Raw genomic sequence first — 24867 nt, 5'->3', positions numbered from 1 at the left:
TAACAGTATTATAGAGGATTCTATTACGCTAGAGTATGAGTTATATGATGCTATCGTGTCTTCGAGAAGTGATCGGAGAAGCATATCTTTATTGGTGGATTGAGAGTAGGATAGAACATTTTTCTGTGTTAGAAGAGGTTTCCATGAATTACCAGTACCCTTCTAGGACTTTCCTAGGAAGGAATAGGTTAAAAGAATTGTTTAGACGACACCTATTTAGTTTCTAGACATGTCGAAGTCTCGTTAGCTTAATTATGCTTATATAAAAACTTCCTGAAGTTCGATAATAATTTATAAGATTCCTTTATTTAATGGAGTAATTGGCAACTCTGGAAAGGGAAGGCCAGACTGCTTTCGCTTTGAAGACCAACGCAGTCGCAGTACCATCTTGTTCTCAGTCGTGAGAGGTCGTTTACAGCTCTCTCTCCTGCGGAATGGGATAACTAACCGTATCTCTTCCCCTACAATCGTGGTCTTAGCCTCGGATTGAGGGAATACTGAAGCTATCATAAATAAAATATTGTCTGCCTTTTGTTAGGAATCTTTCATAAGAAGGATATTACAACCCTTTCAATGCTGTTTACCGTAGGTAACATGATTTAAAGGATTCTAATGCAGCAGAACATGATATTATTTAATGCACTCATACTTACAAAAAGCATGGCTTATTAGAATACATTCTTAGTGAGAAGAGAGATGTAATAGAGATTCACTTCAAGACTACGGTATGGTTAAGTCTTTCGAGAAAGGACACACCGTATTTAGAATCGGATATTGTGCAGAAGTGTATGAGTCGGATGGGAAACATTCTTTAGTGGGAAATGGTTTCCCTGAATGGATTATACTATATATAAACAAAGTTTTTCATAATAAGAACGGAAATTAACATATGAAAGGATGTCGGGTGGGTACCATAAAGACACAGATGTTCTGGCACATAACATAAAGATAATTAGTAGGAGGCGCCAGCCTGGCGCAAGTTGCGCCACCCTGGCGCAAGTTGCGCCACCCTGGCGCAAGTTGCGCCACCCTGGCGCAAATTGCGCCAGCTTGGTGCAATAAGCCTAGAGCACCATCCAAAATATTTCTCGTTTGAGCGAGTTATTAAATAAAAGCAATGCAAGAATTTGCGAGTCCGTGAGAACCTCGATCGACGATAATAACTGTTAAAGTATGTCTAACATTTATTGCAAAGATTGTGAGAACCTGCGAGAAGTTCTTCTTCATAGATCTCTTAGCAAGAAGAAGACGAACAGTCTCCTGTAGACTGCTTCCTTTTCCTCAAACCATGCCATAAGGAATCATAAGCGCCAGCCAGATGCCTGGCTCTAACTAGAAAATAATTAGTTAATAGATATACCTTAGAGCAAATTATGCTTTCCTACATAGAGCTGGGAAGTTACTCAGTCCCTCGCACTGGAGTGGTCCTTCTCGTTCAGGAAAAAAGGGGCGGGGGGGGGATACGGAAGAATTAACCGAGGAAAGAATAATTCCCCTTCCAATATACTCGTATTAGAGGAAAATTGAGAAGGAAACATACTTCCAACTATGGAAGTACTGTAGAATTATAGGATTCTTACAGCACCTCTTCTTATTTTGATATCGAGATTTCCTGACCAAGGTTGCAAGTAATAGGCCATAAAGGCTCCAGCCAGGCTTTACCAGGCGATAGGTCGCCAACCAGGCGCGAGCGCCAGCCAGGCGAGAGCGCCAGCCAGGCGCAAGACATCAGGATCTCCAATTTCTCAGTATTTGGAGATAGACTTTCCAAGAGTTTCCTCTTTGAGAACTGACACAAGATCAGTTTTTTCCTGAGGGACACTAAGTTGTCGCACAGGCGGCCGTGGCCCTTGTCAGGATTAACTGAAATTGCGGAAGTCTCTAACAAGAACAGACTTCTCATGTCAGGTAATATAGTGGTCGCGTAGTGACTTCTTTCCTGGCAAGAGGAGTTGTTTTGGGAGAAACTCTTTTTGCCGGAATCAACCCTCTACTGATAATTATTCTAGATATCGCACAGGCGAACGTAGTAAGTGTCAGGATAAGTGGGTTCTTCTGCTTTATAGACCTTTACATGGTGAAGAGAACTGATATCTTTAGAGGTCTCTCGCTTTCCTCAACCTTATAGACAAGTGATAGAAAATATATCGGACTCATAAGTTAATCTGGGTGCAGGTTTTAGAAAGACCTTGGCAACCCCTTTTTTTATTGCACGTTTCGGCTAGTCCCTTGAACCATGCAGCTCCTCTTTCTCCTCTTTCATGGTTATTAACAGGATGGTATATTATCCTACTCCTATGTAAACATATAACAAGGGAGACCTTGTAATGTTTTGGTACTGGAAAAGACTCGTAGGAGCTCTCAGTATTGGGTGAGAGGCTCTTTCAAGTATTTGAACCGTACATTACGGCCTGATGTCCTAGGATAGGAATCTTGAATGATTCTCCTCGATCCTGGATCAGTTAGTAGGAGAATAGGATAATAATAATTTGTTTTGCAGAATAACGATGATAGAATTTTTTCCATTCTCCCTCGTTGCCCAGCACGAGGACAGGAAGAAAGAATATAAGAGAGAGGTAGCAATATACGCCCATCTTTATGTTATAGAAGAAAGAATAAAATTTAGTCTTTTTCCCTAAAAGATAAACTCTTTACAGAATGTAAGACAAAGTGCGTCAAAGAAAGAGAGGATATGTGTTATGCCTCATTTTAGACTTAGAGAGGTTGGATTCTCAGAGGTCACGTTCTTCTCACAGCAGGTTTTGGAAGTCTTTTCCAAGACAGTCTGAATATTCTTTCAACATCTATTTTAAATGGACCTTAACAACCTCTCCCACTCTGAGTCTGTCTGCGTGCAGACTGACCAGAAGTGGACATGAATGAGAGGATGTTTCAAGGTAATGACAGTAGTCATGGATAAGATATATAATTACTGCAGATCGTGCTTGAGGGAATGAGGAAACTGTCCTCTTCCGATACCTCTGTGAACCACATAGCGGTTTTTTCTTCCCTTTCAGAGGGAAGAATTACCTTTGTATATATCTGCTAAGAACGCAGTAAAAGGCTATACTCTGTCTCTATAAAGGGAATTGGAGATAGCGAGCATTAAGATCTTCGGATCTTACACAATACCTCTATACGACAAGACTTGGAGATCTTATAGTTACAATGGGATCCTATTTGGGCCTCAGATTCCTGTTCTGACAGATGGAACTGCTCCTCATCATGTTTCTCTTGGTACTAATCGACCAAAGGACGAGTGAGATTTTGGGCTTGGAATCTGGAATCAAACTTCTAGAAAGACTCGGCAATGGGTTCCTGCCAGCATGGTATGTTTGGCAAAAGAACTATAACCTTTTATTCCTGGATCAACGCTTTCAGATAAAGGATTCGTTGTCCAGGCAATGTATTTACGTTGTTATCTACAAAAGAAGATAAGGTTAAACGTTTGCTGACAGAGTCTTTGGAATACGATGAGGGCTCAAAAACTACTTCCCAGAAGGTTCGAAGAGATATATTTAAAGAGCTAGAAATCGGGAAATCCTCCCAATTCAGCTCAGAGTCTCCTTAAACTTCCAGGCTCTTTCCCTGCCTTCGTGCAAGGATAGGAAGATTTTGCAATGAGAGAACTCGTCAACATGTAGGAAGAGTGCTCGTTAGCAACTGAAGTATCAAGTATGATCCTCTCGAAGGAAGACTGGTCTCTCGGACTATTAGATTTCCTATCGTCTACTGGATGTAGCCGACTAAAATTACCTCCCCTTGTTGCAGAGGCATAAGCTCAAAGTGAAAGAATTTCTTCCACCCTTTTCCTTTCTCTGATAAACGATGGATGTTCAGACTTTCGGACAATGTAGCGCCAATCAGGCGCCAAATGCCAAACAGGCGTAAAGACGCCAGAGCAAGACAGTCCAAATAAACAAATGTCATTGTCTGATGAGGAGAAGGAGTAGGCCTCCAATCTGGCGCAGATGCGCTAGAGGCGAATAAATCAGGCAAATAAAGTGTCCGAGGTGGACATCGCCAGTTTTCATCGAGACTCTTAACAAGCTCGAATCTCCAGCAGTGGGGAGAAGTCAGTCAGGCGCGAGGAGCCAGCAGGCGCGAGGCACCAGGCAAGCGAAGCACCAGCCAGAAGCGAGGCGCCAGCCAGGCACGAGACGCCAGGCAGGCGCGAGACGCCCAGGCAGGCGCGAGGCGCCAGGCAGGCGCGAGGCGCCAGGCAGCGCGAGGCGCCAGGCAGGCGCGAGGCGCCAGCTGGCGCGAGGCACCAGCCAGGCGCTAGGCGCCAGCCAGGCGCGAGACGCCAGGCAGCGCGAGGCTCCAGCCAGGCGCGAGGCGCCAGTCAGGGGCGAGGCGCCAGGCTCTAGCCAGGCGCGAGTGAGGCGCCAGCAGGCGCGAGACGCCAGCCAGGCGCGAGGCGCCAGGCAGGCGCGAGGCGCCAGGCAGGCGCGAGGCGCCAGCCAGGCTCTGGGCTTCATCCAGAAGAGATCTGTTGCAAAGAAAGCCCTGGTCTTCTTGGAAGAGTGGAATCTCTAAAGCACTTCTTGAGTAACTTGATGTTTCCTTAAACAGCTAAGAATTAAAAGCGCTTGAAGTGCGAGCTTTTAACAATTCTTGTTCTTTCCATAACAATGTCGTGAGAGTCATATTAGCTGTAATAACGGGAGATGCAACTCTGTGTTGACTTCTCTTTGCACGAAGGAGATCAAGTGGGCCTATGAGAGATCCTTCTCTCTTTGTTATACGTGTCACGGCATGCGTTGCTGGGATAGGGAGCCGACACTGATCCTTAACTAGTGAATTAAATTTTTTTTTTAAATTTTAACATAAGTGTATTATTTTCTGGGGTTATTTGAAATGAGTTTGGGGATAGCTCTTTTCAAATTAAGCACAACCCTCGTGGTTAGGATCAGGTGATCGGGATCGGTGTCGTGCTCCTTAAATTATGCAATAGGCATTGGTGTAGTCATGTAAGTGGATAAGACCCCATTGACAAATGACCACTAGATTCTGTCAAGTAAGTGGATAAGACCCCATTGACAGATCTACAAGAACTCTTAGCCATAGGTCACATCCTCGCTGAGGCTCTTGAGACGAAGCAGACTACTAGCAATAGCTAGGAAGTTCGACCCTTCGTCTAAACACATAGGAACCAAGTTTTATTTATTTATTACCTACAACGTATGTTGTTTACCTGTCTATTCAGTAATAGCTGTCTTTTACCCTCCACAATGGTGTGAATCAGCTATGTATATATCTGACAGGTAAGTTGAATGTATAAAAATGATATTGTTATGATACAATAAAGTTTTATACATACTTACCTGGCAGATATATACAATTAAATGGCCCACCCAGCCTCCCCTCAGGAGACAGCTGGAAGAAAAAATATGAATTAGAAAACGGGTATGGTTCTATTCCCGCCACCCAGCGTCGGGGGGGTAGATCACCTGACCTACCTGCGCGTGTGCCGCGAAATTCTTGAATTTCTGTCGGACGACGGAGTAATAGCTATGTATATATCTGCAGGTAGTATGTATTAAAACTTTATTGTATCATAACAATATCATTTTACGTACAAATTGCGTCATCATGCATGTTCCTACGTGCCCACCGTCGGGCCGATAGATCTGTTCGAACACTTGCTTCGGTACTGGCTTCGAACTAACCGAAACACTAGTTTAGGATAACAAAAATTAATATACAACTTACCTTATTCAAATTTCAAAGTCGCTGCTGTGTGACGACCATGAAGGGGTACTTTTCAAAAAGTGACCCGTGCCAAACTGATACCTTCTTACTGCTGTTTGTACAGTGCCACGGTAAATGGGTTGGCCTGTGGTCCTTGCTGGTCCCATCTTTCATGAAACGTTGGTTCCCTATGTTGCACGTTGGTACATACCCCCAAAATAGTCCCACCCCAAGTAAACCTTTCCTATACAACCACTTCATAAATTTGTCGGTGTTGGGTAGGAACTCGATCAGAATACTAGACAAATGCGTATAGTTATCGAACTCGTCTGCTGTTACACTTTTAGGAAATAATACTTCGTGTGTTCTATCCATGACGGTGGTGGAGAACGGAAAGGGCGAATTCTGTGAGTGCAGGTATGAGTGTCTGATTCATATTCATGGGACAAGTTTTTTATGGGTTGGAAGAAGTTAATCCATGTCCCTTTGGAATGACCTGGGTCAACCTGATACAGGATTGGTTTGATTTAAAATTCCCTCGTGGGGGGCGGGCCGACGTACAGCGCCTGTCCGCGGCCAACTCAAGAACTACGGGAGCTCTGACCGCCGTGTCACCGTTCACATCAAGTGAGTATACTTAGAAAAATTTACGTTTCACGGGAAATATCGGCGGATGGTATTTTGGTGTAAATTGGTCGGATAAGTGACTTTTTGGGTATATTTTGGAATTCTGGACAACTTTTTTATTCTATGCATTTTGTTATTTGGGGTAATGGTTTTGGAATTGTAGGATCTGTCTGCGGATCTGTAAGCTACCCGGTTCTGTTTCATCTTCAGCCGCAGGTAATTCTGTATCGGTAGGAATTAAATACGTAATCATTCTGCATATCTGGCAAAACATCCTGTTTTGTGTATTCAGTCATGTTGAAGTTATGGTCAATTGGCGGCCTGTCAATTGGTGGTAGATCCTGCTCATAGCTTCCACAACTGCAACCTGTTTTCCTGCTTCCCACATCTTTGCTACATCCTCTAACACACAGTCTTTGCTCATAGTCTTGGCTATACTCTGAAGCTAAGGAAGCCAGTTTCTGCACAAGTAGAAGAGCCCTTATATTTTTTAAAAAGCAGTATTTGTCTATTTTACCAGGACCGGTAAAATAGCTTAAATAGCATATTTGTCTATTTTACCGGGACCGGTTAAATTAGCTTAAAAACCATATTTGTCTATTTTACCGAGACCGGCAAACTAGCCTATTCGTCTCAAAAAATATCTTTCAACACTTCCTGTAACCCAGGATAGACTTCAGCCACTGTTGGAATGTTTGCATCTATTTACAATTGAACGAAGAGAGGTGGAGGATGAAGTGCTGGTGTTTGAGGGATCTTCTCTCATTTCAGATGGCGGGCCCCTTGGATCCGACAGGAGTATCCTCAATTTTTTAATCATATTTTCTTTCTTTTAGAGGCTAACAGTGGTGATAGTGATTACAGCAGTAGATAGTTGGATGTCCCTTCTTGTTAGCTAATCCTAACCTTGGAATTGTACCTGTAACTCGTAGCATGCTGTGGTATTGGTCCTCGATTGTGTGTACTGTTCCCCTGCTGAAAATCATATTCATTTGCCGATGTTATCCTGGAGTTTCATCACTGGACAACAGCTTCGCCCAGGGGTTATTAACGTTACTTCTGCTGGTAAATGTGCCTTTTCCTGTAGAAATCTTGCAAAATTTGGAGAGGAAGAAGTCGAGGAGGAAGAGAACTCCTCAAGTGTCGTCATCTTCCATTTTGTCATCGTCATGAGCTGGCAGAAAAAAATACTGACGAAGTTAAAGCAAAGCTGAATACAACAGACAAAAAACCAACTAAAGAGGCTACATCACTGACTTCAGCAAGCAATTAAATAAAAACGGCGAACCCCTGCATTGCAACAGTCACTTGTGTGTGAATTTTTAAAATATAGAATTCCGTGCTAGGGCTGATCGTTGGCTTAGTAATTGCTTGGTAAGTATATTTATAAAACTTCATTTGTTCCCACTCGATATACAAACCACTGGTCCTTTACAATAGGAATTACTTAGGCGTAGCCTGGACACGGCTGCTGAATTCTTCAAACAAGGCGGTTCGGTAGTTAACCACTGGTTCCATTGGTAGTCTCTCTGACTGGATGTAAACATTCCAATTTACTTTCGGCCGGTTTCAGGGAAGAACGTGTTCTTCACAGCTCTCTGCCCGACTTGTTTGTTATTTTCTTCATCTTCTATCCCGGTGAGATTATTCCTTTTTCTTTTGAATATTTGTGGATTGCTTGTGCTATAATGAATTCCCAACAAATCCTAGATTTGCAGCCTTTGTTGCCCTCTGCCCCCAGCTGGCGCTGCCCTGGGGTAAACGGCAAGGAGTACAGAAAGATCTGTGCCTCATTCGAGGTAGATCCTCTCTCCTTTTGTGCCTCCTGCCAAGGTTGTGAGTGTAATGGAGATATCATGTATGCGGAGTGTTCCCTGTGGTCTGCTGCTTAGTGGGGGAAGTTTGAAGGGAGGAGGAGGTATGTGAGGAAACCTAAACACATGGTGGGGAGTAATTCGCCCCAACCACTCTTAATATTGCAAACCCTTCTTCCTCGTACCTCTCCCAGCAACCATCCCACACTCTCTGCCACCCCTTCAGGGGAGGCCTCTCTCTCTCTGCTTCCAGGCATGGTCTTCACTTGGATTCGTGTGTTCCTTGGTAGAAGCACTGCTGGCTAATCTGAACCGTGCATCCAACGCACTGCTACCCACTCCCATAGTCACTACCACCATGGCTACTGTGACCCAGCCCGGCTACCATGCGCCTCCACACCCCACAAGTGTGACGTCTTCCCTGGTTGGAGTCCAATACCATCTGCCGTCAACCAACCTACTGATGCCTCCTCCACTTGGTTTCAGAATACCATCATTGGCAGTGTCGAGGTTTCTTCCTCCTCCTTTGTCACCTTTGGATATGTTAGGGATGCCAGCCATGCCTGCCGCGGAACATGCACTAGAACCCTGCCCCATTCCTACGCCTGTCTTTGTTGCCGACTCTGCTCCTGCTCCTGCTGATGTTCCTTGGTTGGCCCTGACCACGATCCTGTAGAAGCTGTATAAAAGGAAGTCGAAGAAGAGATCAAGGAAGGTGTTGTGGTCTTCGTCTTCATCTTCGTTGTCATCGTCTCGCCTCCCGCTTCGAAGGCTTCACAACCTAAGAAGAGGAATGGAGCTTCTCCGCCCCCTAAGAAGCCTCACCTTGAAGCTTCTAAGGTTTTGTGTCCTCCGTCCGTGTGGGAGGCAGTTGGCTATCTCGTCGGCTCTCCCACTCCTTCAGGAGAGGGAACAGAGACTGCCCTCAGGGGCTAGAGTCTCAGGAGCCTCTGGAGCTCAAACCAAGGTTTGTCGAACCTAGGTTTGTCCTCCACTCCCTGGTTCAAAAGGTGCTACTGGCGGGACCGGGGCCATGTTGGAGACTCATTTGCGAGTTGGTCCGAATGAACAACCTTCCAAGGGAAGTCGTACATCCACAGTCAGTGGCTGGGAGTCAACTCTCCGTCACGACAGTGGCATGGGGTGAGAGAAGGGATTGAGCCGCAGCTCAAACCCACCAGCAAATACCAAGACTGGTTCTTCGTCAGGGGCCATGGTTGATGTCCCTGTCCCTCGGGATAAGGCGTCGGGAGAGGCAAAGAGGAGGTCCTCTGTTTAGACCTCTTTGCTAGAAGCTTCGGCCTCAAATAGTGCTGGATGTGTTGTGAGGATGATGCTCGTTCTTGCCAGGCATAGAGCAGCACTGCTGCTAGCAAGGGTGCTGTTCTCACCAGCACTGCTACCAGCACAGCAAGAACTAATGCATTCTCCTCGAGAGAGCATATTGTCCATGCAATCGCGCTCTCCTAGACCCACGTGCTTGTCACTACCACAGGTTGGTGCAAGCGTGCAGCTTTCATTTCTTGCCATGTTCAGTCTTGGGTGTAGGTCAGGGAAGGTTAGGTTCTCCGTCTCGTCAGGGTGGTATTCCGGGAGTTGGTCTTGCCTCTGCTTCTTCTGCTCAGGTGTATTCGAAGGATGCAGATTGAGAATTTTTGTTGAGGACGACGCGGAGTTATTAAGATTCATCTGATTCGCTATCAGAGTAATTGAACACGAACGAGAATCGAATCATATAATATTCGGTTCAAGAATGTAATTGAACGAGAACGAGAATCAGATTAGATTGGACTTCAGCATTGTTGGACTGTGTAGGCTTGCCAGCGGCATGATCCAATATTGTATGGATCTTCATATTATCGTATTGTAAATACTAATGTAGTGGTCATATGTTGGTTCAGGATTCGATCATTCAGCTGATGGCTTATGCGAGTTACCTCGCCATATTTAACTTTCTTGGCCGAGGTAAATTGAGGAAGTATAGTTATTCCCAAAGCGCTTCTTGGCCCTGATTGGCTGGCTTGGGCTGACATAACTAAGCCTCTCCCCACCTATTCCTTGCTTTCGCCTTGCAGTGGTCAAGTGGTAAGGCGGTCTTTTAACTATCACATTTTAACATAGCTGATAATGGTACCTTGTATCACATAAATCAGAAATCATAAGAATTTGTACATTTAATTATTTTCCAAGAATGTTCCTTCTGGTAAAGGAATTCGGTAGTATGACGTTTTCATCAGTTTAGCAGACTAATTTCCGTCAATAATTACATGATGCCTCACGTCATTTACAGTTACAAATAATTACCAGTTGCATCATCAAATTACATGTAAAATTTTATATTAGATAGTTTAAAGATTTAAACTTAAATTACCTTGAAAATGTGTAATTGATTACAATTCAATGGAATTACAATTACAAGTTGCCGTTAATGCATAGCCCTACTTGGTGGGAGGGGGGGAGACGTGTCTTAGACAGGCAGAGATGCCGACTAGTCAATTCCTTCACTCCAGATGCAACCATCTCATTGGGTCTCAGCAAATGTTCTTGATCCTAGTTAGCATAAATCAGTATCTGGATACTTTACTTATACAGGCAGTCCCCAGGTTACGACGGGGGTTCCGTTCTTGAGACGTGTTGTAACCCGAAAATCGTCGTAAGCCGGAACATCATAAAAAAATCCTAAGAAAACCTTACTTTTAATGCTTTGGGTGCATTAAAAACTATGTAAACTGCATTCTTATGGCATTTTTCATCCAGAAAACCTTCAAATATTGATTATTTTGCATTTTTGGTGTCATATTTCTTCTGCCAGATGAGCATTGTAGGTGTCGTAACCCTGGAAATAATTTCTGATGAATATAATTGAAAAGCGCCTTAACCTCGGAACGTCGTAAGCCGAACCCGTCGTAACCCGGGGATTGGCTGTATTGGAAGGAAGTCATAGTGTTCGTCTCACGACGTAATTTCAAGTACAGATTTGACTAATACGTCTCATTGCAATTACTCTTTAACCCTCTGTTAAGAGTTTGCGTAATTTTCAGTGATTCCGTTTGTTTTCACTCTCATCGGTATCACGAACTTAACGTAAATTATCATTTGTCAGTGTGAAAACAGCAGTAATGAGCTCTTTCATGCTAGTAGTTTTCTTTTTACCACTACTGTGTTTTGAATTCACATAAAGCTTGGAGAATTTTATTCTTGTTGCCGATGCCGGTAATATTACCTTACCAGCTTCTGCCACATTTACAATATAAATATACTAAGTGTTTACTGTTGTACGTGATTTGAATACAATAACAGATGTTGCTAGGATTCCATCGTATTAGCAAACAAAGTAGTGTCTCATTCGGTTGTTCATGGCTGTACGCAGTTATATACGTATATATTGTTAAGATAATACTTATTAGCTTAGAAGATGGTGTAAAGTTATGGAGGTGGAGAAGTTAGACGATTGTAATTTGCTCAAGTTGCAAAACCCTCCCCACATTAACCTAATCACTCCTGCTACCCAACCCACCCCAGTCACTCTTTCTTCATTACACAACAAAATACAGCAGGACAATTGACCTATAGCTACAAAAAACAAAACAAAAACAAAAACGACACAAAACACACGTACTTACCAACTCTCCAGATACTCCGGGCTATCCTGTGCTGTCCACTGGTCGAGGTCACAAGAGATACCAACAACAAAACAAGAAAGACCACAAAACCCAATAACACAACACACACAAACCCCAAGGACAAACAACAACACAACAATAATCAAGGAACACAACCACAACTCGACACAACAACAAAACTCAACAACACAACAACAAAAAAGGAACAGTCACAACCCAAGACCACTGCACAAACCACAAGCAACACAAAAAACAACAGCACAAAAGGCAACCCACACACCTACCAACAACATCAAAGAATAACAACAGCTCACCAATAACAACCCTTAACAACTCACAACCGCACCAAGGAACCACAACAACTCCCCATCAACAACCCTCAACCCCAACAACTCACATATAACTCAACAGGAACTCGCAAGCACAGCAAATCCAACACAGGCACAACTACTCTAATCAACTACTAACATCAAACCCAACAGCAATCAGCAACAAACCAATAACAATTCAAAAACACACCACTTGACTGACTATAGCTATCAATGTCTTCACAGACCACTCCCGATACTACTGTCTTTCACAGATTCTGACTAAAGACTGAGTCAAAAAACACTCAAAACACAGAACTCTAACAATCAACAGGACCAGCAGACAGCCAGAACCTACCAACAACCAATTCAGTCATTAAATATCCATACAGCAATTACACCCTCTCTCTCTCTCTCTCTCTCTCTCTCTCTCTCTCTCTCTCTCTCTCTCTCTCTCTCTCTCTCTCTCTCTCACACAGACGTTGTCAAATGGAACTTCATAACTCTTCCATAGCAACAGAGAGGGTTTTTCCTCCTGTTACACCTTTTACTGTCAATTTCCTTTTCAGCGCTGAATGACCTCATAGTCATACTTGGCCTTTGGCCAAAATTGGGTATTGAAACCATCTTGCTGCCTGACTGCACGCAGCTGCCTGCGCCAGCTGCGCGCGAGATATTGAGAGACATTTTCAAAATGTAGTAGTGTCAAATTTATTTACTAACCCTTCGTAAAATTGATTTATCGTAAGACGAATTACAGTAGTTTGAATGCGGACTGTATTCACGATCATATTTACGATCACGTCTGGAGGAATTTTCCTGAGTTTTTAATGATGTTTGCCAAGGTTATCATGGGGAACAGAATCTGTATAGTTTTTTTCTTTCCCAATTTCTTCTAAAAGTTATCATGTCTTTACACTGTCTTCTTTATCACTTTATCAAGTCATTCTTTGGAGATTGCTTTGGGGTCTTCTCTCTATCATCCTGTTTCTTTGCCATTAACACACCTGAGCAAACCGTTTTTTCACCATATCGTCCTGAAATTTGCAGATTTCGACTCTCTCTCTCTCTCTCTCTCTCTCTCTCTCTCTCTCTCTCTCTCTCTCTCTCTCTAGGATTGAGGGAAGTAATTTGGTGGGGCTTTTTTCTTAGGACCTTCCACGGTTCCTGTAGTTCTCAGGCTGCTGGTCTCGATGCTCAAAGGCAGTTTCAGAGTTTCCGCACTCCGTATTTTTATCATCCTGTACTGGGTTTGAGACGTAATTGTCCGCTATAGTTCTTCCGGGGTCTACAAGTCGGCGATTCGTCTTCGCCATCGTTGACTGTGTCAGTATAATTTGTCCTCAGCCTCTCCTTTCATAGAGTAGCTGGCAATCTTCCTTCTTCAGTTCCCATTTTATGCTTTCAGGGTTGGAGACATATATTGTGCCTACCGCGGTTATTGTTGGGGCTACGGCAGTTGTCAGTTTGCCTGCACCATCATTAGTAACGTGTCCGTGTCCTCCTTTCATTAAGGTAGCTTGTAATTTCCTTCTTCGGTTCCCATCGGTTCCGCTGTTCGTAGCCCATCTCAGAGGCACCCTTGGTGCGTGCAGCACAAGTTGGTTTTCACCACCCGCACAACGTCGGCATTAGGCGCTCCAGTGGTTCCTCCGAGCAACTTGGAAATCAGTGTCGGTAGTTACTTCTTTCTACTTGAGAGATGTACAGTTGGTGCAGAGGGGGGTTACTCGCTAGGGCCGTTCGTAGTGGTTAATTCAGTGTTAGGTTAGTTGGCAATTAGGGTGGGATCGGTAGGGGAAGTAGTAGTTTTATTGTGTTCTCGTTTTTTCATAGATTAGTCTGCCTACTTTTCTGGTTTTTGTCTGGGTTTGGTGTACTATCCCTGGTAAGTATGTTCTTTGGCAGCAGCTCAGCTCCCTCATCATGACTTCTAAATTCATCACTCGCCTTCAGTGGACGTCAGAAAAGATCTGCCCTTGGAACTTATTCTCCATACATGGGAGTCTAACAGCCACATGGGAGATGTTTAGTTCCACTCCATACATGAGAGGTATATGATACCACATGGGAGGTTTTGGAAAGATCTGCCCTTGAGACTTATCCTCTATACATGGGAGGCTACGCAGCCACATGTGAGGTGTATAGTTCCCCCCCACACATGAGAAGTTTATGATACTTCATGGGAGTTTGACGTGACCAAGACGAGACTTACTGATCAGACTAACGTTGAGGTACTCGTTCCTTCCGTTTCTCACCTGATCATTGATGGAAGGTGAGTTAACGGTATTAATCCAAGGTAATAGTTTAATGAGTTTATACCAATGTACATCGAGTGGTCGGGCTGAAACGATGAATGAGCCCACCTCCATTTAAATGTTGTAAATCTGGCTAATTCAGGTGTTCAGGTGGTGTATTGCAATATGGAGTTTTCATATTAAAACTAATATTGTAATATCTACCTGAACACCTGAATGACACCCACCCTCCTCCACTCGTCAAATGATTAATGATTTAGCGATTGATGGAAGTAGTCACTGTCGGCCGGCGGCTGGCAGCAGCGCCGCTAACCGCGGACAGGTGACACAGTAACAATGTTTACCTGCAGCGTTGGTAGCGCTGGCAGTTAAAATTTTACTTAAGTGTTGGTAATTTTTGTGGGGTGTTGTTCGGGCTGGTCAGGTGACCAGGGCTAATTCCGGTGTTCAGGTAAGTATTACAATATTATTTTTAATATGAAAACTCCGTTTCTGGAAGAACTAGACAGTCCTTAGCCAAGAGACTCGGGCACCCCCGAGATACAGAGGACCTTTGCAGAGATTTATACGTACACTGATATGTTACCACAATGATCTCGGGGAAGCAGCTGCAACCTTCTCTACAGGAGATTGCCTCTCCCGCCTCTAATCTTATTGGAGACCCAAGAGGGAACCCAGGGCTTCGACAGGACTTCCGTTGTCAGTCTTGGCTGACGGGGTGTTGGATCAGGTGAATAATCTTGTTTCAGGACAAGATAATTCACTTAGATCCAACTGATCGGATAGACTGCTTCCCCCTCCTCTACCTCGCCAGAGGAACTTTTACGTGCCCTTGGAAAGTCCTCTACCAACTAAGCAGGTGGACCCGGACCTGGTTTGCCTCTGAAACAGGTTCATCTAAACCATTTTTAAATCTGTGACAAACTCATTCATTTGAAAGGCCCAGAAGTCTGACAGTTGAACATCCCATATGCTCAACTGATCAGAGCCATTGAACTCCTTCCTCTGCTCATTGAGAACAGGAAGAGAGGCCCAGTTGAGCAGAACCACCAGTTGGTTCAGAGGTTTACTCAGACTCCAACCACCAAAAGGAAGTCTCCACATGAAAAGACTGAAGGTTTATATTCATGTAGGAAGAGACTACAAATTATCAAAGTAATTTGTATTTTTCCTACAATACAAACCTGTAGGTCCTTACATTTATGGCCCACCTCAGCCACCTCTCATAATGATACCTGGGCCAAAAGGCAGAGTGAGTGTGTACCATCTGGGTGGGCGAGCTTCCCATCCCTACTGTCGGTAGTTAACTACCTTGTTTCAAAGTTAAATGGTCATTCATAGCTCACACTACAAGTAAAATTCATATGTAGAGACCTTCAGGTATGTAAGTTAGGAAAAATATGAATTAATTTGCAAATCTATTGTTTTCCCAATTGACATATGTTTTAGTGAAAACAAGCTCTTTATTGTGATACAGGAAGCTTTTTTGAATGTCTGATTCTGTTTGTTATGGACAGTGCTGTTTCAGAGCACATTTTTACTGCTGTTTCAGAGCACATTTTTACTTTGATTTTTTATTTTATTTCAGAGTACCACAAGCAGAGGAAACTTTCATGAGGTCGTCAATGTAATGCAATGGGAGTTTGAGAAGATTTTAACTGCATTTTCGTTATTTACATCATATTACCAAGGAGTTTTTTACACTGAAGAAAAAATATCTGATATTGAAAATATTTGACAAGAGATTAATAAGTATACATGTAAGATATGGCAGTTTGCATAGATGACTGAATATTTGGTCTGCCTCTACGTAACATTGTTAATTTAGAAATAATTTGATTCTAAGAAGTGTAGTTGGTCTTATGCAATATTTTGGTTTTTAACTGATATAATTGTGTTTTATGTCTGTGCCAGATTGATTCCTGTGTGGTGTCAGGAGTCCTGTTTTTCACAGGAATATTTAATTTCCAGTATCATTGAAAGCAGGCTGTAAATGAACTAGGATTATTTTGAACTTGCAAAAGACCTGGATGCAACCTACCATTCTGTGAGACGTAGATTTTGTGATGACATGAATGAAAATTGTTGACTTCAGTGGTTACTCTCATTCCAGTAATTTCACTGTCTGAGGGTTTGGTAATAGTTGGTTCATTTTGGGAGCTTTTCCGGGATGAAACTGAATATTCATTGACATAAAACTGATTTTGTTTCAAAGCTATATAGTACTCAACATCTTTGAGATGGAAGATGAAAACTCAGGTTTGCCTTTAATCAAACAAGAAAATAACAGTTTGGAGGATGAACATACCGAAATCACAGTTGATGGGTCTTTATTTGTAGATTCTTCCATAGAAGTGAAGGCAGAGCCAGAATATATTGATTGTAGTGAAGCTGACGTAAAATATACATGCCAGGATATAAAGATTGAAGAAGACCATCTAAGTTTTGATATGGAAAATGGAAAGATCTGTATTGAAGAAGAAAATACAGATTCGGGTAGAAAAGACTCATTTCCAGAGAGAAGCAACACAGCAGGCAAGCAACTAACTTGTGCTGAATGCCAAAGGACATTTTCACATATGTGCAGTCTGAAATACCACATGAGAACTCATACAGGAGAGAAGCCATATACTTGCTCTGTATGTCAAAAAAGTTTTTCTGCTCCAAGTAATGTTAAAAAACACATGAGAACTCATACAGGAGAGAAACCATTCACTTGCTCTGTATGTCAAAGAGTTTTTCTTGTCAAAGTAATCTGAAAAAACACACATGAGGACGTCATCCAGAGGAGAAACTATGTACTACTTGCTCTGTATGTGAGAGAAGTTTTTCTCATCCAAGTGTTCTAGAAAAACACATGAGAACTCATACAAGAGAAAAACTCACTTGCTCTGTATGTCAGAAAAGTTTTTATCATCAAAATCAACTGAAAAAACACATGAGAACTCATACAGGAGAGAAGCCATTCACTTGCTCGGTATGTCAAAGAGGTTTTTCTGAATTAGGTAATCTCAGAAAACACATGAGATCTCACGTAGGGGACAAACGATATACTTGCTCTGTGTGTCAAAAAAGTTTTTATCAACAAAGTCAACTGAAAAAACACATGAGAACTCATACAGGAGAGAAACCATTTACTTGCTCGGTATGCCAAGGAAGTTTTTCGTGGCTAAGTAACCTCAAAAGACACATGAGATGTCATACAGGGGAGAAACCTTATACTTGCTCTGTATGCCAAAGAAGTTTTTCGCTACAGTGTATTCTCAAAAAACACATGAGAACTCATACACGAGACCCCCTCAATTTAGCACCAACTTGATGTGGTGAGGGGCCTCTCGAACCTCTGGTATTTGTTTTCCTAGGTTCGAACCCGAGAGTTCCTTATATTAATTTTATAATTTAGGATTAATATTTGTGGAATTTTCCACCTGTCAAAAGTTACAAAATCTGATAAATTGGAAAATATATCATGGCGGTGATGAGGAGTTAAATCTGAAGCTAGTTAGTTGGAACTGTGGTAGAACCATCATCTACCTCACAATGTTCAAACCTGTCTTTCAGGCGGAACAATTCTGTGGAGCTGGACCACAGATTCCAGGGAGGTACTATAGTTCTAGGAATAGGACTCTCGACTTTCTGTCTGTTTTGCCCCTAATGTGATTAGGATGGGGATGACTGGATCATTATAATACTTTCAGTCATAGCAAGCAGGTTTTGCTCACACTTTTTAAAAGCGCATACTAATCATGTTATGCCATCCCCTTTTGGGGATAGGGTAGGGACGCGTCCATTTGGTTGTCAGTTCCCACTTGTGCCATCAGCAGAAGATTGAACTTCATAAAAAGGCAAATATATCTTTTCAAGATTTACAGATTTTTTCCAAATGTATATTGAAAAGAGACATAAATATTTAAGTACCCATGGGCCCCATGATGGAAAAATTCCGGCACGTTGGTGACTATTGGAACGTCACTCAAATCTCCTTAGTTGGTCTTCAAACAATGAAAATGCTACAAAGGAACACCCTACCCTGATCTAAGTAAAATATCAAATCCAGAACACCCCCTAGGGTACATAGAAATTCAAAAAGAAACCAATTGATAGACTCCAATATTATAACGAAACCATGCATAGTAAACAATAATTGTGAATTAGAGACAAGTAATCCTCCCAATCCCCCATCAATTCAACAGTTAGCCACCTATACAGAAAAATACAACAATTCTAATAAACAAGCATCATACATAAAACAACAAGGACTGAAAAGAAAACAGAAATACCACAGAATCCCACATTGGTGCATTTTGATTACCTCTTTGGACCAGATAACTTGTCGGGATTTCTAGTCCTAAAAACCGAAAACAAACTTCCAACAGCTATACTAGAAAACAAATGACTCCACTTACTACTGTATCCAACACAAGACATGGAATGTAGACACATCAAAGATAATGAATGCTTAGTTCAGTTAACCAACAAAAAGCAGTGTCACGGCCTTTTTAAATATAACAGAAATAGTACATGATATAAAAATAACAATTACAAGCCACGAAACCCTATCAACAAACAAGAAGAACTTCCTTCAAACCAAATACTACTAGACTCCTTAAAATTAAGCCATAACAATATTCACAACCTAGAGAAATACTCAATTTCAAGTAGGAAAAACGAATAAAAATATCAACATTGTCAAAAAAAAATTCACAGACCAAGACCTCCCATTTAAAATGTATTAAAACAAAAGGCATAATAGCTTTTGCCTCATTGAAATAACTATCACATACCAAGTGAGGAACTGGACTTAACACCATGGTAATGTTATACAATGCAACTGTATTATCTATAAGAGATTATTGTTGCCCAATGCTCAATAGTTATATTCATCCACCTCAGAAACAACTTTAAAAACACTAGATGCATTACATCATGAAGAAATATTATTGTGTATGGGAGCATTTATATCATCGCCTATAATCGTCATGTGAGCAGAAGCTGGTATATTACCCCTAAAACATTACTGCAACTTGATGATACCTATAGTGTATGTGTAGGGGCCTTTCCCTTCAATCAGGAACATCTCCTGCTGTTACCTACTCTGAATTATAATCAAAAGTTATGAAAATCATAGTGCTAGCTCTTTTCCAGAAAGTACCAAATATTTAATGAATACATGCAATATTACACTAGTAATTTCCCATCCAAACATTGAACTCCCACTAACCTGGACTTTGAAACATAGAAATATGTATTACTCTATCATATCTTCTAAAAAGAAATAAGACAAACAAAGATATTGGAACTCATAAGAAGGAAAGGAGATCAACTTGATTTATTAAGATGAATAAAAAAAAATAACTGGAGTAGGAGTTTCAGCATTCTCAAAAGATAATCAAAATAAGTTTTCCCCCAATATCATGAATATAGACTACAGAACTCGCAGCCATATGAACAGCACTAAACATAATATGTGAGAAGAGAGCCCTATCCACCATAATTTTCAGCGACTCACAAAGGGCTATTGACGATATAAACAAGCACAAAAAATCCATCAACTTTTTCAATTGGGATTATTCAAAAAATATATTGAATTCCAGCACATGTAGGAATTGAAGGAAACAAAAAACCAGATACAGCTGCTAAATTAGCTTGCACTATTCCATCAACAATTACAGATACCCAGCATCAGACTGGGTAACATCTATTAAGCCTTTAATATATCAAGACAGGGAAATGGATTGGACATCAGTGGCAACTACAAATAAACTGACAAATATTAAATTTATTGCACTTCTTGGAGGTCTTATATGTTTTCCATTGATTTTCCTTATCCTTTGCCAGATATCCCTTGTGGATGTGTTTGAAGATATGTTTGAGACATATTCCTTCCATGATGCGATTTTTTCAGTTATTACAGTTTTTCTAAATTTGGCTGTAAATTTGTTATATAGTGGTTTAATGTGGTTAATTGTTATGTTTGTTATAACTATTTTGTTTAATATGTTTATATTATGGGGCATTTTGTTGAGTGATTTAAGGTGAGTTTTGAGTCTGTTAAGATTCCGACCCAATATATGTTTTATTTTACTTATGATTGTTAAGGTTGGATTCCACCATGGGACGGGATTTTGTGGAATGTAATTTGGTTTTTGTTTTGGAATACTTTTATCTGCAGCATTAATTATGAAGTTTGAGAAGGATTCACATGTAGTAGTTGTGATCTTCATTATGTGGGAATGGTGGTATGTTTCGTGTGTATAGGAAATATTTATCCCAGTTAGCTTTTTGAATATTATATCTCGTAGGTGGCAATATTTTGATATTACTTAAGTAGTTCAGAATGATTGGGAAATGGTCACTTGTGTATGAATCATCTAGGACGTTCCATTCAAATTTCTCGGCTGCATCATTTGAACATAATGAAATGTCAATTGAAGAAAGGTTAGGTGTGTATTTGAAAAAATATGTTGGAACTTTACTTTCATTGAGAAAATACAGGTTGTTTCATTATAGTATTCTATATGGTTGATTCCGGATGTGTCAGTTGGGTTATTAATATCCCATAATGGATTATGTGCATTAAAATCTCCTACTGTAAGTAGGGGTTCCTGTATACTTTTGCTAATAAGTTCAGAAAAATCACTAAAATTTGCATTGAAATTTGGTTGGTTATATAAATTACAAAGTGATTTTACTTTTGTCAGGCATATAAAATTGGTTTTCTAAATGAAGTTTTTTATCAGGATTAATTCCTGTATACCAACCCGAAAATGATATTGTTATGATACAATAAAGTTTCATACATACTTACCTGGCAGATATATACATAGCTATCGACTCCGTCGTCCCGACAGAAATTCGAATTTCGCGGCACACGCTACAGGTAGGTCAGGTGATCTACCTGCCTGCCGCTGGAGGCAGGACTAGGAACTATTCCCGTTTTCTAATCAGATTCTCTCTTCCACCTGTCTCCTGCGGGGAGGCTGGGTGGGTCTTTAATTGTATATATCTGCCAGGTAAGTATGTATGAAACTTTATTGTATCATAACAATATCATTTTCATACATTCAACTTACCTGTCAGATATATACATAGCTGATTGACACCCTTTGGTGGAGGGCAAGAGACAGCTAGTTACTGACTAGACAGGTAAACAACATATGTTGTAGGTATTTATAGACCTTAGTTCCTCTGTGTTTCTAGACGAAGGATTGACTTCCTAGCTATTGCATAGGAGTCTGCTTCATCTCAAGAGCCTTAGCGAGATAGTGATCTGTGGCCAAGAGTTCTTGTGGATCTGTCGATGGGGTCTCTTCCACTTACTCGACAGAATCCTAACTGGCGTTTGTCAATGGGAGCACATCCGCTTATATGACAACACGCACTTATTTAAGGAGCGCAACACCGATCCCGATCACCTGTTCCTAACATGAGGGTTCGCGCTAAATTGAAAGAGAGTTATCCCCCAAACTCCTTTCAAACCTCCAATAAAAAATCATTGAGTTAAAATAAATTCAACTCATTATTAAAGGATCAGTGTCGGCTCCTTATCCCAGCAACGTATCCGCTGATACGTATAAACCAAGAGAGAAGAATCTCTCGTAGGTTAACTTGAAGTCCTTCGTGTAATGAGTAGTCAACCCATAATTGCATCTCCTATATGTTAAAGCTAATATGTCTTTCTGACATATTGTTACGAAAAGAACAAGAATTTGCAAAAGCTCGCACTTTAGAGCTTTTTAAATTCTCAGCTGTTTGAAGGTATTATCAAGTCACTTATGAAATGCTTTAGAGATCACCATTGTTTCAAAGAAGACTAGGACTTTTCTTTGAACTGGATCATCTGGATGAGCCTAACGCCTGGCTTGCGCCTGGCTGGCGCGAGGGAGTATCCTGTTAGAATACTCCTGCGCCTGACAGTCGTAAAACTCTTCGAATACTCCTGCCGTCTGGAAGGCGCATCTTGCTCCAAATACTCCTGGCGCCTGTTAGGAGTATTAAGCTCAGCATACTCCTGGCGCCTGGCAGGAGTATCGCGCTTCGAATACTCCTGGCGCCTGGCAGGGAGTATGCGCTTCGAATACTCCTGGCGCTTGGCAGGAGTATCGCGAAAAATTCGAATACTCCTGGCAGCCTGGCGGGAGTATCGCGCTCGAATACTCCTGGCGTTAGGAGTATTAAGCTCAGAATACTCCTAGCGCTGGCCGAGGAGTATCGCGACTTCCGAATAACTTCCCCTGGCTCCTGGGAGGAGTATCGCGATCGGAATACTCCTCGTCCTCTGGAATACTCCTGGCGCCTGCAGGAGTATCGCTCTCCGAATACTCCCTGGGCGCCTGGGCAGGAGTATCGCGCCTTCGAATACTCCTGGCGCCTGTTAGGAGTATTTAAAGCTCAGAATACTCCTGGCGCCTGGCAGGAGTATCGAGGCTCCGAATACTCTCCTGGCGCCTGGGGAGGAGTAGCGCGATCGTTAGGGAATACTCCTCGTCCTCTGAAATACTGCCTGGCGCCTGGCAGGAAAGTATCGCTCTCCGAATACTCCTGGCGACTGGCAGGAGGGGTATCGCGCTTCGAATACTCCTGGCGCCTGATTTAGGAGTTAATTAAGCTCAGAATATTCCTAGGCGCCTGGCAGGAGTATCGCGCTCCGAATACCTCCTGGCGCCTGGGAAGGAGTATCGCGATCGGAATTACCTCCTCGTCCTCTGAATTACTCTATGGCGCCGTGCAGGAGGTATCGCTCTCCCGAATACTCCTGGCGGCCCTGGGAGGAGTATCGTGCTTCGGAATATTCCTTGGCGACCTGGCAGAAGTATCGCTTTCCTAAGGAGGAGCATCGTGATCGGAATACTCCTGTATGCCTGGTAGGAGTATCACGTTCCGAATACTCCTGGCGCCTGGGAGAGTATCGTGCTCATCGGAATACTCCTGGTGCTTGACAGGAGTATCGCGTTCCGAATACTCCTGGCGTCTGTTAGGAGTATTAAGCTCAGAATACTCCTGGCGCTTGGTAGGCACATCGCCCTTCGAATACTCCTGCGCCTGGTAGGAGTAAAAAGTCTAGAATACTCCTGGCTCCTGGGAGGAGTATCGAGGTCAGAGTACTCAAGGCGCCTGGCAGGAGTATCTCTTCCGAATACTCCTGACCTATGGAAGGCGCATCTAGTTCCGAATACTCCTGTGACTTGTCGGAGTATCGCTCATGGAATGGCCTTTCGAATGGCAAGTATATTGCGCTTAGCGGGCGCTATACTCCTATCAGGAGTTCTCTCTTCTCCAGTTGGCTCTTGTTGCTTGGATGAAGATCTTGGCCTAGAACGATCTATAGTAAAGTCAGGCTCTTTGCGCCTACTTGGCGCCTGGCTCCTAGTTGGCGCCAGACGCTTGGCAGGAGTTACTTCCTTTCCCACGTCTCGCCTGCCTAACGCATCGCTCCCCCCAGAGATGGCCGCTTGTGCGACAACTCCCCTGTAGGGTTCGTCGCGCCCGACAGGAGATCGGTATTTGGATCTCTTAATCAGAAGTCTATCATCCTTTTTACGAGTATGATCTTTAGAAAGTACTCCTACCAAAGACGCTAATTGCTCCTGCACATTCATCACAATTTAGTCCGCTCCATCCCGTAGACAATAGGAAATCTCAAAATTCCAAGAGACAAGTCTTCCTCCGAGGAGGATCATTATTGCATACTTCCGTTGCTAACGAGTTCTCCTCCTACATGTTGATGAGTTTTCTCGTTGCAGAAGCTTCCCTATCCTTGCCCGAAGGAAGGGAAGGAGCTTGGACTTTAAAGAGATTCTGAGCTGAAATTGGTTGATTTCTAGCTCTTGAATGTATCTCTCTGAACCTTTTGGGAAGTAGTTTGAGCCCTTCTCGCGTTCCAAAGACTCTGTCAGTAAACGTTTAAACCTTTTCTTCTTCTGTAGATGACAATGTCACTACATTACCCGCAACGAAACCTCTATCTAACAGCGTTGATCCAGGAATAAAAGGCTTTAGTTCTCTTGCCAAACCTACTATGCTGGCCAGAACCCATTGCCGAGTCGTCATAGAATTTGATTCCAGATTCTAAAGCCCAAAATTTCACTTGTCCTCTTGATCGTTCAGGACCAAGAGAAACATTTGATTAGGAGCAGTTCCATCTTGTCGGACCACGGAATCTGAGGCCCAAATTAGGATCCCATTCTAAGTATAAGATCTCTTAATCTTATCGTATAGAGGTATTGTATAAGATCCCGAAGATCTTAATTCTCTACTATCTCTAATATTCTTTGTCTAGACAGAATATATCTTTTCACTGTGTTCATTGATAGCATAAATTACCAAGGTGATTCTTCTCTCTGAAAGGGAAGAAAATCCTTATGTAGTTCACAGAGGTATCGGAGAGGACATTTCGTTTCCCCTTTCTATCTAGCACGATCTGCAGCAACTCTATGTCTTTCACATATTTAAAGGAATTATCAAGCTTCCCTTGAAAAATCCTCTCATTCATATTTACTTCTGGTCAGTCTGCACCGCAGACAGACTCAGAGTGATAGGTTTT

The 24867-nt window shown here is 42.3% G+C and overlaps 3 protein-coding genes across 3 annotated transcripts in view; 2 read left to right on the top strand and 1 right to left on the bottom strand.

Moving 5' to 3' along the window:
* Positions 1-24867, bottom strand: part of LOC135200175 (gastrula zinc finger protein XlCGF17.1-like) — a 235793-nt gene that overhangs the window by 155212 nt on the left and 55714 nt on the right. The window lies entirely within an intron of this gene.
* Positions 16565-17083, top strand: LOC135199627 (zinc finger protein 578-like). The gene has a single exon (XM_064227785.1). It carries the CDS (start codon positions 16565-16567, stop codon positions 17081-17083), a length of 519 nt encoding a protein of 172 aa, XP_064083855.1.
* LOC135199626 (gastrula zinc finger protein XlCGF71.1-like) lies at positions 17182-17643 on the top strand. Its single transcript, XM_064227784.1, has one exon. The coding sequence runs from the start codon at positions 17182-17184 to the stop codon at positions 17641-17643; it is 462 nt and encodes a 153-aa protein (XP_064083854.1).

This window comes from Macrobrachium nipponense, chromosome 26 (assembly GCF_015104395.2).
Source record: "Macrobrachium nipponense isolate FS-2020 chromosome 26, ASM1510439v2, whole genome shotgun sequence".
NCBI lineage: Eukaryota > Metazoa > Arthropoda > Malacostraca > Decapoda > Palaemonidae > Macrobrachium > Macrobrachium nipponense.
The sequence above is the reverse complement of the archived record's forward strand: the minus strand, read 5'-3'. Positions and strand labels throughout refer to the sequence as shown.